The 21,288-nt window shown below is 39.5% G+C and overlaps 1 protein-coding gene across 2 annotated transcripts in view; it reads left to right on the top strand.

Annotated features, from left to right (window-relative positions):
• SEMA3E (semaphorin 3E) overlaps positions 1-21,288 on the top strand; it is a 206,262-nt gene that overhangs the window by 113,419 nt on the left and 71,555 nt on the right. For both annotated transcript variants that reach the window (XM_090041888.1, XM_090041887.1), the window contains 2 exons: positions 1,099-1,158; positions 5,216-5,335. In XM_090041888.1, coding sequence (XP_089898014.1) covers positions 1,099-1,158; positions 5,216-5,335 — 180 coding nt within the window. The remainder of the gene's footprint in view (positions 1-1,098; positions 1,159-5,215; positions 5,336-21,288) is intronic.

Below are 21,288 nucleotides of genomic sequence, written 5' to 3' on the forward strand. Positions count from 1 at the left end.
AGACATGATGAGTTCAATCTCATAGATCAGGCCTCTCTTTCTGAATAAAAAGGGCGGTCTCAAGAATGCATCTATAAAGTACAAGAGCTTCTTTAAGCTATAAAGCTTTTACATACCACATATTTTGGGACTCTTGCATTGAAGTGCACTATGATTGATATCCAGGATTTCTAAATTTTCCCCATACCTTGGATGGTTTATAATTAGTATTATTTTTTAAAATTAATGAAACTAGATTAAATGAAACTAAACAGAAAAAGAATTTTATTTTAAAACTATTTTTCAGATAAAATGACATGTGATAGACTAGCTTCATGTTGGCATACACTTGCTATAATATTCTTTGATATTATCTGTTAATGTCCAAGCACAAATTTTCTTTTCTTTTTGTTGAAAATGATATAATCAAAATAGAGACATTTTTGTTTTAACTTATTAAAGTTTAGAGAAATGAAATCATCATTCTAGTCTGTTCAGATCATTGTTTTACATAGTTTTCACCCATTCAAACCATGCAACTGAAGTGAAACGTAAGATTCTGTACCTCAGGTAACTGAAAAACAATTTGTCCCATTTGGTCTTTCTTATAATAATTAACCATATTGCTCTCATGAACTTATTGGCTAAACTTCATTTACTTCAATGAAAGCATATTATGTCTTAAATATTGATAGGAAACAGATAATTTAAAATAGCAAATGTAGTTGATAGCCATCAGCTAATTGCTATCCAAAGTCATTGGATATAAAGTTGGAACAGTTCTTGAATAAATACAAAAATGGTCCAGTATGTGGGCTGCTTTTCAACTTAGAAGGTTGATATCAAGTTGGGTGCAAAGTAAGGAAAAACGTGCCTCACTTTAGATTTGAATAATGAACCTCCACAGTCAAAAACTGGGCACAAAATTGGACAACTTGGCTTAATAACTTCATAACTGGCAATTGATGCAATATAAAATATTGCAGAGGACTGCCGCTTAGAAAGTATCAGTGAAAATTGTATAAAGAATATTTTTCACAAACAAAGAAGAAAAGCTAATTTACCTGTCTGCTATGATATTATATTAAATAATCTCTTCTCTTTTTTTTTTTTTTCTAGATACACTGGCCTAGTACACCCCTGCAGGCAGAAGAATGCATAATTAAAGGAAGGGATACTGTAAGTATCATTAATTACAAATCAGTTGCATCTAATTAGACATGCAGCCAAAACAGAAATTTAGCTTGAACAGGCATTTATTTCTAGCAGTGGAAATTTCCCTGGTCTGGGGAAGCATATGGAGCATTATCCTGCTACTAAACCCCCTTCCCAGACTAGGGGATTGTACAGGCATTCATTCTTGTGAAAGACTGTCTTGCAGGGGAGGTCCTCCAGGTGTGAACCAGACCCTCCAGGGCTTGCGTCCCCTGGGAAATGTTTTGAACGCTTGTATGCTCATAGTTTTTACCAGGAGAACAGTGATTCTCCAGATAGAAACATAGCATCTGTACTTGGCCTTGGATTCAGGCATCTGTCAACTTCAGAGTATTCAAAATCCAGCTCTATTAAGTAGTACTAAAAAAAAAATTACTCGGCTGTAGAAAGTAGGCTCTGCCTTTAGCCTATACTTATATATTATGTTACTCTTTTATATCTTACCTACCAGCAGCAGGCCTTTCTGATCCTTGCTATGCTGTGCCCAACTCATTCTGATCAGATGTGGTGAAGAATGTCTTGCATTTGAAAGCTTGTCTAATTCTGTTCCAACTACATAGTTGGTAAAATAAAAGCCACTGTAAGGAATCCTTGCCTCTTACATACTTTCAGAACCTTCACAGCTACATCACTCTTACGCTACTAAATTAGGAGATGGGACAGAAAGGGACTTGTTCTTTTAGAGAAAACAGCAAACAGGCAACCATAAATACAGCCACAATGCATATTGCCAGTGAAACTTAGGAAGCTGTAAAGACCATAGCGCAAGCACTGACATAAGCAACATGCTACTTGATGACATCAAGAAAATGTGTGAATCCTGTTGAAAAAAATAAAAAAACCCAGACACTTTCATCTGTGGTCCGAGTGAGGCTGAATCTAATAATTCTGAAGTTTCCTAGATATCTGATAATTGCTTCTGTGCTCCTTTTACATGATTTCCATGTATCTGTGCTTTTGAAATTAGTCTAGAAACTGAAATTAGGAAATTAGAGGGGAATGTACTTTCTTGAGGTGTTTGTGGCCCATTAAGAAGAAGGCAATACCATGAAAGCATGGAATAAAGGCCCCTCTAGACATGCAGATAAAGGCACAAGCAGATCTGATGTATAATCCACACAGTTGCACTTCCTGTCATGTCACACATGCATGGCGGGAGTCAGTACTGTGGGATTATGAATTAGAACCCATAACGCCTCGTTGCCAATGCAGGGCGAGCCTGGGATTCGTGAGTAATAAACTCCTGTGTAGTAAAGTAGAAAAGAGGCTCCCCAGAAGACCACACATCTGGTAGGCCTGGGGCACAGCTAACATGCAGTCTCTGAACCATGGGAAGGCCTGGACTACCCCCATCCATCAGTGAAACGAGCTCACAGTGGTGGGGTTGCCTGGCAGCTGGAAGCCCATATCAGCTGTTTTCACCTAGTCATGGGGGTGCCTGGGATGCCCCTGCAGCTGGGCGCCCTGTCATTTGTGAGCTCCCAGGCACTGAGGTGCACATGGGCCCCTGGCTGGGAGGCACAATCAGCTGACAGGGCTCCTAGCCATAGGGGCTCCTGGTCGCACATTCAGTTAATGGCATGATCATAATGAGCCACAAAGGTATTCACATATTTTGTGCAATAACTTTGTGGATTATTCTTCCATTTATCATGTCATTAATCTATTGAACATGTGGCTGAGTGACAATTTAAGACATGATTAATTGGTTAGTAACATCTTAGGTGCAGCATGTAGATGAGGCCTACCTAAACTTCAGATTATGTTCTGGAGCATGAGGATGGAAAATGCTAGTAGTCACAGAGAAATCTAACTATTTTTAATCACTCTATACTTTCTGTTCATTTTTCATCATACTGATATAATAAAATAATCTAAATTAAAACAGAGAGTATCAAGATACTCTATTTTTATTCCTTTTGTTTTTAAAACTACTTAAGCAGCTGCATTACTTCTGTTACTTATTTTGGCCTCCTTTAATTCATTCTTCTTGAAAAATTTTGTTTGTTTGTTTGCTTGCTTGTTTGTTTTCTAACACTATTTGCCGCAACAGAAATCCATTCATAAAATCTTAGGAAAAATACATTTCTTTTCTCCTAACTTCCTCCTCTGTTGTTCATCACACATTGCGCTGTACAAAGTCAGTTGCACTATGTAAAACTGACATCAAGCGGTATACAGAAAAAACCTAAAAATTAAATTTAAGGATCTTAATTTTAACTTAACATTTACATGTTTCATGTTTCTCGGTTACCTCGTATTTTGTAACACAACAGGCCACTTCTACAAGCTCTTAAAAGGTTATCAGTTCATCTTGTAGCAGTAAAACTTTAAAGAATATAGTCATAAACACTGTTTTAGAAAGCTTGTAGCAGACTAAATAGGACAATTGAATTAGGGATCTTAATTTCAACAGCATGTGCACCACCTTAAATATACACCAGTCTCACTCAAACCAAAATGCAACTCTGTTGCTCTGATCATTTTGTGCCAAAAAACTACACCTGTTGGCTTGTGATATTGGGGATCTTGATTTCTTCTGAGCTTTTATCGGAGCTGAACATCAGTTAGAGATAAGAAAAATATTCAGTAACAAATGACTGTAGCACCTTAGTACTGTAAGAGTTTCAGATGGAAAAAAAATCCAGAGATTCAGAGCTGCACAAGGTAACTTTGGTATATAATTGTTTTGCATTCTGAGGAGATAGTCTGTTAATGCCTGTATTAACATATACTTTTCTCTCTTTCCATATGTGTATATATAATATTATTGGATGTCCCAATTGTACTGCCTGGTTTTATGATACTTTCGATAAGATCATATTTTCAGTCCTTTATAACTATGTTAAAATATTACCATTTGAGCTGACATTTCTGCTGCTGGTTATCTACTACATGCGGGGGTTTTGTTTTTGTTGTTGTTTTTTTTTTAATTGTTCAATAAGTTGTATTGCTCATGTCATAAAATTATGGGGTTTTTTTCAACTTAATATGGCCCCTTCATGTGTATGCCTTATGATGCATTCTTTTATTATATGATTACTTATTTATTTCTTCCAAAAAACTATGGCTTCTTTGGAGCACAGGGGATGAAACCCACAGGGAATGAAGCCCAACTAAGTAGTAAAGACCCTTCTCTTTAAGACCCTTCTTTCATTTGTTGCTGAAGTTGGGAAAGATGCTTAGTAGGGGTGTGTGAAGCTTTGGTCCATAATTCGATTCAGAGAAGATTTGACCCGCTTTGCAGGCCGAATCACTGAATCTGAATCGAATCAGGACAAGAAAAACTCTGAATCAGTTTGGAGCCTCCAAATCAGTTGTGAAAAGATTCAGAGATTTGGAAGGCAGTCTTTCAGGGGAACAGAAACTGAGAAGAGAGAGGGGGAGTAGGGAGGGAAAGACTGACATCTGTAGGAGGCCAGTGACTGTGATCTTTCCCTCAGTCCCCTTCCAATCACAGTGCTCTGGTGGAGGGACATAGAAACATCACACAAGCCTCTGTCTGCAGCCTTGATCTGTTCCCTGATCCCAACAACTGCAAGTCGAAAGCATGGTTCCTGCTGAAATGTTGCAGACTCAGGGCTGGGACTGACAATCAACTGATTGTCAGTTCCAGCCTTGGGATTGTACTGGAGTCTGCAGCCAACTGGAGATGCTGGTATGCTTCCAGGGCTGGGGAAGCTGCAACCAAGCCCCCTCCTCAAATTTCATTGTGGGGGACCCTGCCACATGTTCATTTTAAGTTGCCATGGAAACCAGACTCCAAAATTTTCCACAAATTTTGTGGAATAATTTTGTGGCTGATTCTGCATTTTGTGGCACCATTAATTAACATGTGGCTGTGTTACTGTTTAAGACATGATTAACAGGTTAATCATATCTTAAATATAAGTCTACTGAGGGCCTTAGGGAAATACAAAATTTCTCGTTGCACAGACTACTGTTGTCACAGGAAGTGGGGTGGTTTTTAAAAGTTCATGAATATTACATTTTTTTTAATCTTTCTTTTTCTTTAAATTAGAATGAATGTGCAAATTACATCCGGGTCCTTCACCGCTACAACAGGACACACCTGCTGGCTTGTGGTACAGGGGCTTTTGATCCCCTCTGCACTTTTATCAGAGCTGGACATCAATCAGAGGTAAAACAATGCATTCTGTAGCAGGGCTCCTCTCTCCTGTTCTGTTCAATAGCAAAAGTAATCTATAGAAGTACAAAAGGCATGAGATTTCTCTGATTGCAATTTTAGACAATTGTGATCAACAGTCAGACTAAAGTTTTGTGGTCATGCGAGTAGGAATATTTCAGAGATTTTTTTTTATTTTTTTGGCAGAAAAATGGAGTGTGGAATTGACTGAAAGTATCTGCCCAATTTGGTATGAAATTGGCCAGAAAAAGTGTGTGTGTGTATGTGTGTGTGCATGCGGGAGGGAAAGAGGTGGAGAGGGTCAATTAAGATTTGCATTCATTTAGATGTTTGCAAAGAAAAACATTGCTTTTTATTTCATTTCAAACATCATTTTAAACCTTTTTTCCCCTAAAAAATTTAATTTTTTGAGTAAAAATAAAAGTGTTAAAAATAAATATTTCAGTCAATCCACAATAAAATTAGTAGTTGTTTAATTTTTCTGGAAAATTGAAAATAAAAAGTTACATCTTACTCCAGAATATTTTCCCCCATTTTTCTAATTCAGTCAGCAAAGGGGAAAAATTATAATTGGGACAACCCTAATGAGACATTCCTATCCCTGTATAACATTATGTGTAAAAACTACTCACATTTGCAGACCTTACACTAGCATAAATCCAAAGACTTGTCCCTGGTAATATCTTCAAAAGCAACCTGCCTTAAAGAGGGAAATTCCTATAGAATGTAATGAAGAAAAACAATTAATTTAAATATAGTAGTCCCTTTAGAAAGTTCAAAAATCATATTGAGAAATGTCTCTTATAATTAATTGATGTAGTTTTAGAAAAAGTATAGAATCAGATTGGATTTGTATCAGAGCTGTTAAATTATATACACCTATTCCATAACAGTGTAGGGCAACTATGTGAAACCTGTCTAGCTAGAAAAGGGAAACAAATACTGGTGTTGGTATAACTGCTCATGAGAGCAAAGTTATCAGGATCTGGCCACTAGACATTAACATTATTGAGAAGTTTCATAATGACAAAATAATTTAGTAATTGCAGCCAAATGTCACACTGACAAAGTGTCATCTTGATATCACGAATGAACTGTGAACAGATGAGTGATTTGCAGCCGTAGATAATTAAGTCCATGGTTAGTGTAATTGAAAACATATTTTGAAACACTACAGATAAAATGAGAAGTCACTTTCATCTTGGACTTCTTTTTTCAGTTGAACAACATACTACTCTTGATATAAAGGTGTATCGATGTTTCCATGCTAAGTCGTCTTTTCAGGAACTATTAAACAATATAAAAATTGCTTTTGGATGTGAAAGGTGATACAAGATCTCAGCTCAGAATTGAAATAATTTTCATTTATTTTTCAAGTTTTTAGTGTTGATCAAATCAGCTTTAGCATATTAACCTCTTGCTGCTTTCTGCAGGTTCCATCTTTTTAAAAAATAATTATTCATGGACCAGGACTTTTACACAGTAATTAAAGCTCCGTGGGCTTTGGATCTGTTTCTAAAGCTAGGTACAGGCATTCAAAAAGCCCAAAGTGGAAATCAATCTGTCATGAAGTTTTCTGTAAGCCGTGTAGTTTAGATCACTGGTGGACAGAACTCACATTCACCCTTTAGGCTAGGGACAGAGATTATACCCCTTCCGGGGCCTGGTGATACCCCTCTCAGGTCAGCACTGAAGAAGAGAAAGGAGGGCTGCTCTAGTACCCTCCCGGCTTCTAGCCTGATGCACTGCAGGCATGTGCCTGCATTTTTTTTTCAGTCCAGAGGGGATGTCTGTGTGTGGTTACAAACTTGTTTAGCTAGCCAGGTTGGACTAACTTGCAAAGATTGAATCAATTTAGGTTTTTTAAATGTCTGACCCTAGCCTTGGTGGGTGTGTGTGGGGGTACAAATCTTAGACCAGGCTCTGCCATTTTTAAACCAGTATATGTGTGCTGAGCTTTTGTTGTGTTAAAGGTTTCTGATCATTTCTACCAATAAAAGTTTATTGTCTATACCTGGCTTCTATGTCTATGTGCAAACTACATAATAGCCCCATTCAGTCTGATGTCATGCCTTACGCATAGGAGGACTGACTCCGCTTCCATTATTCACCTAAAATACCCACTGAATTTAAGCAGAGGTTTTGAAATTCCCTAATCCTGAATACCTCTTTGATGACCTGAATGTCTTTAGCTGCCATCAGGTTCAACAGGAAGTTAGGATGTTCATTATATTGCAGGTTCAGGTCCTTAAGCAGCTTGATCATAACTCTTAAAAACATAAATGGTTTCTATCAGGGACTGATGTTAATGGATACTGCAGCTGTTTGCTGACTGATAAAGGTGAATATGCTGATGTAGCTAGATGCTTATTATATGCATGGATTAATATCGGTGAAATTTTGGTTCCTCAAAGCCTGTTAGATGACTGTCAACTACAACAAAAGGGTTTGGAGCTTGGAGCAGACTACCAGTCAGTGGAGTCTATACTGCGCTCCAGATGGGCAAAGTGATTCCAGGTTCTTATACACCTTAGAACTTAGACATTGACCCACAGAGACAGCAGACTTATCAGCATGCAAACATACATGCAAAAACCCACCTTGGAAATCAGTGAATTCAGAAGTGCTTTTCTTTTCTGTCCAAACATTTCAAAATGTTTTCCAGAATGATCCAAGCTCTAATATAAATAGTCCATCAGTCTTTGTGTCAATCTATGTTTACATATACATTTTGTAGGCATAATTCCAAGACAAAAAAAATTACTGAATGTTTTCTGAGGCTGAACTCAAAGAAACTGAAGAAATTGAAATTTGCTTTATAATTAAGTGAATCCAAATTCTTGGGGACATATTTACATTGGTTAACAAACACTGTATACACATATCGCATGTATTTTTCATCACACTTTACTCTTGTTTTGAAGTGCAGCTTAGTCAGGAAAATGACTACAAAAAGGACGTGCCCTTTTATTTTTTTATCATTTATTTCACATGAAAATTGCTTGCTGAATTTATTTTTCTAACTCTGTCATGCAAACTCAATTTAGGATCTACAAACGAACTGTTTTTCTTCTGCCTCTTGTATCAGTATCAATAAGTAAGATTTTGAAGTAAGAATTTAAGAGCTATTTTTGTTCAGTGAGTAAGAATAGAATTGAGCATGCTTCTGTAAAAGCAGCCAGTGTGGTAGAGGCAATACCTTTTATAAGACCAACTAGATAGTTGCAAGAATTTTTTTTTTTTATTTACAAGCTTTCACACTCGCGTACCCTTCCTCAGGCAAAGGAAAATGCAAAGATTATAAAATTTCTCCCAGGTAGAAATGAAATTTCCTATTGCACAGAAAAGCTGGAGGGTGGTGTGAGTTCTCCTGGCTGGAAAAGTTCATTTTATACAAATTAGGCTCAGATAAAAGTTGGATCAGTCTATTTACCTCAAAGGTATCTGATGGCAAGCAGGGTATTGAACTATGCTTCTTTCTTGTTAAGCTGTTCCATATTTCAAGGAAGTTCTGTTGTGTTGAGGCTGCTCTGTGGGCATGAAAATTTGCCTTGAAACAAAAGGCTGAAGCAGGGGTGTTATCTTCCAGGTCTCGGGGTGTTGAATTTTGCTTCCTTCTTGTAGAATTATGATGTTTTCATTTTGAAATGGCTAATTACTATATCTTCCATGTTTCAAGGATCAAGGCTGTAGCTGTGTTGGTCTAAAAACCCAAAGCTGTTAGTATGGTAGAGGCAATATCTTTTATTAAACCAACTAGATAGTTGCGCAAAAAAAAAAAAAAAGATTTGCAAGCTTTCAAGAACATGTGCCCTTCCTCAAGGCAAAGGAGAACACAAAGGTTGTAAAATTTCTTCCAGGTAGAAATGAAACTGCATATTGCACAGGAGAACTGGAGAGTGGTGTAAGTTTTTTCCAGGCTGGAAAAATTCATTTTACGCAAATTAGGCTTCTGTAGCTACATTAACTCTACAGTGATTTTGAATTTAGGTTAGAGTAAGTTTTTGGGTCTGATGCAGGCACAGACATATATCTTTATCGGTATAAGCAATTGGAAACTGGTCACACCCATAACAGAACAGAATTTCAGCATGCATAAACCAGTTTAAAAATGGCAGAACCTGGTCTAAGATTGCCTTCCCCCCCACCCACTGAAGGGCAACTCTGTGTTCTGTTTGCTACCAATCTAAACTATACCGCTTACAGAAAAGTGAGTAACTTAGTTTGATTTCACCTTGGGCTTTTTGAATGTCTCTATCTAGCCAAAGAGTAGATAATGGACCAAGTCCTACAAAACTTGCTTTACTCATGTCAGTGAAATTATTCGCCAGATTCTATTACATCAAGTTTGCATTAAATAATGGACATTTTATTTTGACATAGCCGGTATTCTGACTGGTTCATATTGCCCGGCACATCTAGTCCTCAAGGGTGCTATTTCAGTCCACTGCTATTGAAGGGTGCTGCCACTAAAGCAATAGCCGTTGAGAACGCTCAGCACCCCAGAAGCCACATGAATTGTAGAAACTGTTTTGTAACAAGGGCCATTATAGGAATCGGGGGAATAGTATTAGTTTTAAATGTATACATCGTGTCTGGTCTTCTCAGTGCTTCTGTCACAAGCCTTCTTGCTATCCTCCTGCCACACGTTCTGTGACAATCTCAAAAAATTGGTGATCATTTCTATAGAAAAACACACCATCAGGGAAGTAAAAATAGAAACCCCAATGAACAAGCAGAAGAAACAAGATGTATCACATGCCAGAACTGTGGCTGCAGCTCATGAACCATTTCTAGTGCATCAGTCACTCTCTCCCATCCCTCTTTTCATTTCCTATTGTCCCTTGTCAAATGTAAGTTATTAAGTGCACTTTCCTGAAGTTGCAGGAGTTTTGCAATTTTGTTTATTTTGTAGACTTGGGGCATATCCCACTCCAGCTAATATACATCTGGATAGTGAAGAGCACTTAGGTTACTTCCCATCAGCTGAGAATCTGGCTACTAAGTACCACATTTGTGACGCATTGAAGACAATGTGTTATTGTTATCTGGACTGCAACCTAGCTCGAGTTGAACAGTAAAGACAACATGTAGCTTGCTGTTCAAGGAGCCGGACATAAGGAGCAAATCATGGACCCCCAGCTAACTGTTTTCCCCCTTGGCCAGCTATTTGTCCTATTATAGCGTGCTTCAGCCGCCAACACCAGCTCCTTCTGCCCACGCTTCACTTTACTTGGACTTAATTGGTGGAGTATAGTGATACCTTCAACTACCAAACTGACTCAGAGTTGAGCCCAGTGACAGTTTCATGTTTCCTGAATGTTTCTCCCCCCACCCCCTCATTCTTATTGCTAGGGACACTACATGAAAACAGGATCTTTTGTTTTTTTAAATACTCATCTGTTCCTTGTCATTATTTTCTACCTCACAGCATAGTGTTTTCCCTCCTGTTTTATAACACTCTCCACGGCAACTAACAGCGTTGTCAATAAACAGAGGATTGATTGTGATTTTAGGTGGAGAATAGGCAGAATCTCCATGTTAATATTTCCAGTGCGGCAGTGTAAAAATAATGACACACAAGATGAGGTATAGAAAAAATAATAGAACAAGTCGCTGCCATGTCTTCTGCTGCTCTCCTCCTCCAAAACCAACCATCACATCAGCTCCTTAGATTTGGCTTCATGCTTGGAATTGTTTCTCAGCACAGCTTTCCAAAACCCCTGCGTGAGAGCAGTGGGGGCCAACCTTTTTTGGCAAGCATACTAGAAATTAGTCCTATACCTTCCCTGAGTGCCACTCTAATCCCCTTCCTCTGCCCAATCTGCTACTCTGCTTTCTGCTCTCTGTTTGCTTCCCACCTGCCCTGTGCTTCCTACCTGATCTCCTGCTCTGCTTTCTACTTCCTGCCCTATCTGCTGCTGTGCTACCTCTCCATCCGCCACATGCAGGCTGCCTGTACCACTCATAGCATTTGTGCTATAAGTTGGCCATTCCTGCCCTTGAGGAAGGGACTACATTGGTGAATATTTGTATGTTCATAGACACTATGTAGTTTTTATTGAAGTGTGTACCATCTTGCTGACAAGCAAATGAAACTTCCAGGAACAAGACAGTTGAATATGTATTGAAATGTAACATTTAACTAAAACCATATCGTCTCTCCTTCTACCCAGTCATTACAGAAAATATAAGTCAGCACAATAATTTTTTTTCAAAAAAGCATTGCAGCTGAATTCCCCAAAAGGTTTTCTCAGGATTTCTTTTATGGTAGGCAAAGCAGATTGGGTCATTTACTAAACTCACTAAATAAACTTGGACCTGAACACTGACGTTAATTTAGCCCAATTGTAAGCATCCCCACAGCCAAATCTCCCTGTATTTCTGTATCCTCACGTTCTCTCTGCCCTCTCCTGTGTTTCTGGACACATTAGCACATGGGGTTTTGTGCTGCAATGTGCTAGGGCTCTTCCCTGAACTGCAACAATTGTACTTCCTTCTGGGGGAATCATCAGTATCTGAGTGATTTTGCTTATATCCCCACCACAAAGTGATCAGGATCCAGCCTGAGTTTAACTTATATCTCCAGCCCATAATGTAGCTCAAATATAAGTCTCCCATCCAAAAAAAAAGATTTCTCTGTGGATGACATGGAGGTTTAAGCTAAAGAAGCAAGGAGGCACACACGGACATGCACACTTCTTTCCCTGCACCAGCAAGGAGCAGAGACTAGCCCCTATAGACTTGCTTCTATATTATGCATATTATAATTAGCACCATAACAATTTCATTCATGTTGAATTAAGGTTGCAGGCACTCAGCAAGGCACGGTGATCCTTGTCCTCTTCCAGAATATAACAACTGAATTCACCAAACTCAAACACTGTAGAACCAGCAAGTGTGAAAGTCCCCTCCTAAAAAACTTTTGCAAAATGAAGCAAACCCCTAACATTCAAAAACCAGAGATGCAGAATTAAGGTAACATTTCCCACACTGAACAGTCACACAAGTTTACCTCTGCTCTCAGATGTCAAAAGGATGATAGGGGCCAGGCTGTTGATTTAACTTGCATGTGGGCTCTGCCCCTAATTTGTCCCCTCTTCCTGCACAGAAGTATTTTGTGACATACATTAGGTTCAGACACTTATAATGATGAGGACCAGAATAAAACATTTTAAAAAGAGATATAAGAAGGCTAAATGTTAAGAAATGATTGTCTGTAGTGCTGCCCTCAGTGGGTATACTAGTTTTCAGGTTGATCTGACTATGTTACGTAGGTTACACAGAACTTTGTAACTTCTGTTTGAAGCAGACATACTAATGTGATCACAGCTGTTCCAGAGGGGGAAATAGAAGGTGTACCAAAATGGTACTGAGGATAGCATACTGGATTTATTAAGAGGCATCTATGAGAACAGACCTTAAACCTGACAAGTAGTAAAGCCCTTTATTAATTTCCATCAAACAACAAGACCATATTATAGTTTGCCACTCTTCCCAGCTGCGTAAGAAAAGACAATGTGGATTATGATAAATGACCCCCAAGACAGCATTATTTATAAGTGCCTGGATGATGTTTATATGGTGATAAGCTTTTTCAAAATGTGTCTTGACCTGTATATTTCTTTTTAAAAGGGGCCAAGCATCTCTCTTAAGAGCCTTTTAAAAATGGAAGTTTTATTGATGGGGAGGGGGAGATATAATAAGAGCAAAGGCTTATTACATCTGCTTATGGCTGAAAAGGGACTTTTTGTGAACTTGTCGACACTTTGGATACATTGGAACATTGATACTTCAAGATAAATAAGTCTAGCTGTGTTTCAAAAGAACTAAATAGCATCTGTAAGTAAGCCGCAGGCCAGTCTGACCTCACATAAGTGCTTTGTTTCAAATAATGGTAATGCAGGTGGTTTTTGTTGGCTTGGGATCAGAACAGTCCAAACAAATATAAACAAGGCAGAAATATCAGTACCTAAATAACGTGATGACTAATGGTGAATAAAAGCTAGATTCTGTCTTCCATGCAGATTTGTATGCCGTTCTCAGTATGTAAACCTTGAGTGAAATTTGTCCTTGGACTCGGGGCCAGCACAGAAACTCTGCACAAATAAAATGCTACTTGAACCCTTTGCATCATATCCTCAGGTGATATGAATTGTATTAAATCTGTGTAATACATCAGACAGTTTCCAGTCAAGGTTTTGATCCTCAGAAAAGGATGGAAGTCAGGAGTTGGCAACCTCTAGCCAATAGGATGTATCTGGCATGCCAAGCAATTATACCTGGCCTGCAAAGTGAGTATGTTAGCAACGATTTGGTGGTGGAAGAAGTTAAAAGGGGAGACAGTGACAGTAGCCAGGCTGGAAACAGCGGCCTGTCTTTAGGCTGAAACTATGCTAATTCAGCCCATTTCTCCTTAAAAGTTGAATTAAATTAAAGCTAAGCCCTCTGCACAAGATAAAATTGTACTTGTTAGGAATAAGTGGAACACACTAAAATTAGCATCTGTTACATACATAACATACAAATAAATACTGTTCGGTTTTAGCTCTGAGAACTGGATAGCGGGAGAGGACAGTATTTCCCTATCACCTTTAAGGTTGAGAAGTGTACCAGGCAGGTCAAAGTCCCACAGCAGGATATAATCCCAGCAATGTTTGGTGCCTCTTGGAGATGCTTCATCGTTGGGTTGTTGGTAAACATGTTTCTTTGATGGGTTATAATAAAGTTGTAACAAAATGTTCCAGTTTAAAGAACCAACTTGAGCAGAGAGGGCAGCATTTGCACCATGAATGTGTACTGCAGCATCCCCCTAATGGATCATTCATGGTAAAAATACCTACTTGTTGGCTTCTCTACTTTGGCCCACTCTAGTCAGTTATTTATAACTACACTCCTTAATTTCATTCAGGGCAATTTTTTGACCTGTCTATGCCAAGCTTTACTGATAGAAAATGATAAAATTTTGCCATCTAGAAAAAAATCCTTTCTTTTTCTTAGTTTTGTTTCATAATCTGTGTTTTCCTTATGATGTACAACTTTGAATTTCATCCTTGGAAGTACTGTGGTCCTTCCAGTGAAGTCAAATACAGATTTCTTTCTGCAAAAATATTAGTGATTGAGTTACTTGATATATTAAAGAAGAATAACTTCCCATATAGTGGTTGCTCAGCACTGACTGAGAATTAGGATCCTGTAATTTCCCTTGATGGACAGTTGAAGCTGCTAATAATTAATTATCTAATAATTGTGAAATACCCTGAAATCCTTCAAGCTGAAATGCCCTGTGCTGTAATATGTATGTTCGAGGGTTTCTTTCATTAAAACTTTAAAAATTTTATAAAAATAATATAGCCTGATACACCTGTGTTGGTTTTAATATAAAATAATTTTCTTTAAATGCACTGGAGCATATTAAGAAATTGGCAACTTTTACTAGATTCTGCCCTAAGCTTGGATTGCATCATCAGAATCAAGCCAACTGTGTTTATGTCTAAATCAAATTAGTTATAAACTCTGTGACTGGTTATATAACCAATTAATTGATAAAATATGGAACAGATGAATGAAGTGATATGAGTGAGATGATTTTAATTTTTGTATTTTATCATTCTAAATTGCTCAGCGAAGCTAATGCCAGTTCTTACCTTTCTAAAAACACAGAATGATGTTTGCTAATAGCAACACACAGCTTTTTCTTCTCTCCAGAAAATCTGTTTCTGAATATCTGAATATTTTGGTTCCAGTTAATGTCTCTTTTCTAAATATAAACATTTAGGGACATTGCCTTAAATGTATCTGCCTTTTAAAAATAGATTATTGCATTCAGAAAAGAAAAACAGGAGCATTGATTTGGCAGTGCCTTTTAACAGATACAAAGACTAGGATGATTTCTGCAAGGGCAGATACTACCAGCCTTCTTCCAGCAAATTGGTACATAATGAGCAAGCTAATTATGTACTAATTATTTCTGACTTCATTAAACATTTCTGAATGTCAAATTGGTCAACAAACCAGAGAGGATTGGACCTCCAAAATTTGTACTTGCCTGTCACAGAGAAGAGAATAGGAGCCTCTTGTGCCTAACATCAACTGTCTTCTTCCAAGGGAAGACTAGCCCCAAATACTCCAACTCCAGGGCCCTCTCTGATGAACTAAATATATATTCCTCCCAAACACTGCTCTTTGGAAATCAATCTGGGAGACACTCAGGCAAGAAAGGGTGAAAGGAAAACAGTCTGTCTTCCCTTCCTATCCAGTAGCCTTCAGTCATTTTTAAGAGCTGTCCTGTTACAGGAAGGAAAAAGGGTGGAGGTTTAGACAAGAAAGTGAGAAACAAGTCTTTTTCCTTGGGATTTGCAAGGTTCCCAAGTTTGCTGCTTTAGTTTGTAGGTGTAAAAAAAAAGGTGACTTTGGTATTAAGCCTGCACCTTCCTCCTAATTATATTGATTGCTAATGAATCAGTACTGACAACCTGGTACTACACAGATCAGAGTAATTAGGCATGCTGAAATGAAGTGAGATACTTTATAATTTAGTTATGAAAATATGAAACGATGGCTTTGCTCCTGATGAGGTGTGCCCTTATTGGACAAGCATTTGCTGGGAGTGTTGCAGAGGCCTGTCATTGCTTGACAGTGACTCTAGTGTTGTAACAAGCAGTGTCGATGGGTCACCTCCAGATGCTTTTGATTTTGATTATGCTTATTCCTCACCATTTAAAATATGTCTGTTACCATATGTAGGTAAAGTGTATCATTGAGCCTTCAAAGGACCACTACAATGATTAGGAAACCAGAAAGGGAAACATCAGGGACACAATGTTTATACATAGACCTATATAGTCATTAGAGGCTCCAACTTCTGGAACAGAGAGCAGCAGCCAGGCAAAGAACAGGGGTTAAATAAGCAGTGGGGAAAATGCAAATGGTGGTCAAGGGTAAAGGACGATGGGTTAAATCTTTCTTTATGGAATGTGCCAGTAATCTTTAATGTTCACAGCCAATGGACAGAATCTCACTTCTAAATGTCATATCTGAAACAGGAAAGGCGAGCTCAGTAAATTACATAGGACTTCATTTCTCCACCTCAGAGGGGTGAAGAATGAAATCACCCCTTCCAAAATATAAAGTTGTGGTTTGAGATGGTCTACAATAGATGTTCAAACTGGATGTATCAGGTACTAAGTCATTTCCTCTATAATTAACCTGGTGGGAATTAGCATGTCAGAGTCCATGGGGGAGGAAGAAAAACTACAAATTATGGTGGTGGGGGTGGAAAGGTATGGGCTATACTTAAGCAGCAGATGGGTGTATTTGAATGAAGCACAGTGAAAGCAAGCAGGAGTATCTCTAACTTTTTATGTGCCCATTTTTTCTCATTTGGTGTTTTCATTGGACTTCTTCCTCTGCCACCTGCTTTTCCATTTCCTCACGTTTTATTGAGAGTGGCGTGCAAACACTGTAATGTTCTTGCACTGAACTGGCAAACCCATATCATTAGTATGATTTCAGTCAGACAAAGTGATTTCACCTATTCCTGCTTGAAAGAACCAAACTCAACTGACACAGGAGCTGTGAAAAGGTCTTTTAGTCACAACTCAGTCCAGTTTAAAGGGATTTCTTTTCCTTTCTGACCAATATTTCACATTGCTGTTGTCAGGTTTCAGCTTGATCTGTTTAATTTGAGAAATAAACTTGTATCAATATTTATTTTTACTATTTTAAGATATAAGTTCTAACGTATCATTTTTCAGTCAAAACTATCAGCTCTGCACAGTTATTTCTTCTGCATGCTTTTTCCTATTACCTCATCTCCGGTCTCAATGTGCAAAGGATTAAGGGGGTGGAACATCTGGTTTCACTGATCAGACAGATCGGGGTGGTGGCAGTCCTCCTCTGGATAGAATGTGTGACAAATTCATACCCTGAGAATATTTGCTCAGCGACACAGTCTCCTTCCTTGCCCGAGTAAGAAACCAACTGTCAGAGAGCCATCAATTAAGACTGTTTATCAAGAAAATCCAGTCCTGGAATCAAATCTGCAACACTAAATACTATGAAATTGTTTATTTTCTTCTGTCCTCCCCATTCACAGTTCACATGAAAATAGTCCTTAAACTAAGCATGCTTTAAACCAGTACCATGAGTTTGCGTGTATAAAATGATGCCAGGTAAGCATCATCATTTCATATAGTGCAAGGCTGAAAGGGATCATCTATTCAGACCTGGCTTTTGCAAGATATTACATTTCACTCAAATATTCATTATATTAAGATTTTAGTCAGACTAAAGCTATTTTAAATTATCAAGGGAGTCAGCTGTTCTACAGGATAGCGAAGAGGACAGACCAAAATACCACCAAAACCTGAGCCCCTGGAATGTGTAGGGAATTGACTAAGTGAGATACCCCAGATCAGCACAGCAGGAAAACCATGCTCTGTGCTTGCAGAGGAAGGTAGATGCCCATCAGTTTCTTTTCCAGTCTGAGGTATGGGAAGATTCATTCCTAAACTCAGATCTGGTTATTCCTGTGTTGGTTAGCAAGTAAGCAAGACTCACCAGCCAGAAGCCAAAGAAGGAGGATTCGCTGCTCCTGTTAGACATCTGGTCCACACTGCTCACCCGGTGTTACATCCCAAGCTGCGACTGATTTCTGATCCTTCAGAGGATCAGGAGGAAAAACAATACTTTCCTAACTGTTCAGGTGTCCAGAAGAAAGCATGAAGCTAGCGTACAAGATTTAACTGTAATCAGTGTCTCAGTGCAGAGTGTTATAGGTATATTGAAGGGGGTGAAGACCATTTGGTTTTCCCTGCATGCACAAATGAATGATAAATAGGCTGTACAATTTCTCCCAGACTATGAATTGAAATATGTTTTGAAAGAAGTTTTAGAAAGATACCTGATCTCTTTTTAAAGAGGCTGAACACTGGCAAGTCCACCACTTAAACTGGTAAGCTGTTCCACTGTTTAATTACTTATGGAGCTAGAAAGTTGCATTTCTTTGAAAGGTAAATTTATCTAACCACAGCTTCCTGCCAGTCTTGATATACCTTTCTCACCACTGCTGAACCCTCCCCCACATCCCCACAACCCCCTGCCTCTTGCTATCAGTTATCTTTTCCGTGTGTAAGTACCTCTACAGAGTGATCAAGTCCCCTCTCAGTCTTCTCTTTGATAAGCTGTATAAAGAGCTGTATAAATAGACTTACAGCTTAAGACTTGCTTTCAAGCCTCTGGATTATTTTGGTGGCCTTCTTTGAACACTCTCCCGTATTTCCATATATTTTGTGAGCTGTGGACCCTGGAATTGGTACAATATTGTTGTATAAGTTTTTTCCGATGTTGTGTACAGACGGAAGATAGTTTCTTTTTTTTTATTTAATGTTCCCTTTTTTATACATCTAAGGATTACATCACAGTAACTCCATTTTTTTATAGCATTGCATTATGAGCTGCGATTGAGGAACCTACGAGGGGTGTGCAAAATGGGCGTTATTCAGTTTGGATTGGGATTCGGCCGAAATAGGGGACAGTGATTCGATTCTTTGATTTGGATCACTGTCCCCGATTCAATTCAGCCAAATCCAAATCTGAAGATTCGATGCTGATTCAGCGAATCAGCGATTTGGCCATAGACACAGGTTTACATATTTTTTCTACATACCTTGAGGTACCAGGCACAGTTCATGAAAGCTGCTATGCTAGGGCAGATGGAGCATCCCACAGGAGTGTGCCCCCCCCTGCAGTTCCCTGGCTTAGCAATCGGCCATGGGGGGACCCTAGGTGTCCCCCCAGACCCAGAAGGAACCAGGGGGGCGCGGGAGTGGGGTCCCAGTGCACTCTCCAGCAGACCTGGAAGTGGACCAAAATGCTTCTGGTCCACTTCCAGGTCTGTTGCCGAGCGTGTTTGGGAGCCCCCCGTGCTTCTATGATGCTCTGTCCTTCCCAGCATCGTAGCATTTATGAGCTGCCTGCTGCCTAGAGGTATGTAGAAAAAGCATGTAAAACGATGTCTATGTCTGAATCACCGAATCTTTCTGAATCTCTCCAAATGGATTTGGAGGGTTCTGATTCGATTTGGAGAGATTAAAGGATCCTCTGATTCAATTCAGATTTGGTGATTGGGCCATCAAATCAGGCTGAAGCTTCACTGAATTGAATTAAGGACCAAAGCTTCACACAGCCCTACTACCTACAATGATCTACAGAAGTCCTTATGAACCACTGCTTTCCAGAATAGTTTCCTAGTCTAAGTACAGACAGTCAAATGCCTGAGCCTGGATCTACTTAATCTTTGCAGGTTAGTCTAACCTACATAGATTGAACCAAGAAGTAAATGAACAGACATTCACTTTTGATTCCAGAAATGCAGCTACATGCTTATAGTGGCTCAGGCTAGAAGTTGGGGGGTGTTAGAGCAAGCCCTCCCTTCCCTTCAGCAGTGGCCAGAAGGCTAGAACGAAGCTGGGAGAGAAGCCCTCCAGGCTTTTCCTCCTTCCCTGCTCGAGCTGAGGCAGGGCCCTGGCAGGTCACTGAGTAGATTGGAGAAGGGTTTAAACCCCCACCATGGTCTTCACAGTCCCTAGCTAGGGTGTTCCTGGAGTGGGATGTAGAAGCAGGGGTAAGGGGGTGTGCCCAGCCCCCAGCCCCTGGCCAGCACAATGAGGCAAAGGGAGCAGGAGGAAGAGGGATTTAAATCCCCCTCCCTTCCCTCTCCAACCAGCATGGATCCCAGCTGGGGTCTGCCTGGCAGAGGTGCAGTAGCCCTTTCTCCCTCCCTTTGCCTCAGGCTGCCAGTTCCTGGCCAGACCCCCACACTTGCAGCTTAAGCAGGGAGGCAGGGGGTGGGGGCAGGAAGCCTGACAGGGGCTACTGCACCCCTGCCAGGTAGACCCCAACTGGGGTCCTGTGCTGGTGGGAGAGGGGAGGAAAGGGTGTTTAAACCCCTCCCCTCTTCACCTTCCACCTCAGTGTGTTAGCCGGAATCTAGCCATGCCCCCAGCCCCTGAGTGGGGGTAAACCTGGCACGGGCTGCTGCTTCCCTACCAGGCCAACCTGACTGCAGTCCTCAGCAGGGTTTCCCAGCCCCACCCCCTTCTTAGCCTGCCAGAGCAGTGATAGTGCTCCAGCTTAAGAGCAGAGGGGTGAGGCCAACCATGAGCAGACAGCACAGACCAGGGCAGTGCTGCAAAGCATCTTGGGATGCTGGGGGGCTGACAGTTAACTTAAACCAGGAAGAGGTCTGGGACAGAAGTCCCTTAAATCAGTATAGCCTACGTTAGTTTAGTCTGATACTACATTGAACCAGGTTTATCTTAAACCAGTTTTATCCATTTTGAATGTAGTTTGTGTGTACTAAACTTCCACTCTATTACTGGTTTAAACTGGTTTCTGATCTTTTAAACCACTTTATGTGTAACTTCTGTCTTTTGCCCTGTTTAGATACAACCTACAACCATTCTTGTTTCAGCTTGTATTTGATTGTAATAAAACGTAGTTTGTTGGATTGTTACCTACTAGGCAATTTAGATCACTGTGCAACAGTGACTAGTCCACCTTGTTATTAATTACCCCATCAATCTTTGTGTAAAATCTGTGGAGAAATCTAAGTACAGTATATCAGCTTGTTACTTTTTCACCATACTTGTATTCCTGTCAATAAAGAAAACAGATTTTTTTGACAAGACCTGCAGCCCATGAAACCATGGTGACTGGGATTAATCATCATTGTACACTGCTTAAATATGGCCATGTGTTAAATATAAGGTCAACCTGGTTGGTTAGGTGGGGATTATGAAAATAATCAGCTATACGAAATGAATTTTCCATCATGTTTGGTTTGTTTTTTGTATGAATAAAAGTAAATGAGCAAAAGAGGAGAAATCAGAATAGAGGGGAAATGATGTTATCAAAAATAGAATGGTCTTTTCTACCTATGCTGC

Source organism: Crocodylus siamensis, chromosome 4 (genome assembly GCF_052110815.1).
Source record: "Crocodylus siamensis isolate JL-2025a chromosome 4, ASM5211081v1, whole genome shotgun sequence".
Classification (NCBI taxonomy): Eukaryota; Metazoa; Chordata; order Crocodylia; family Crocodylidae; genus Crocodylus; species Crocodylus siamensis.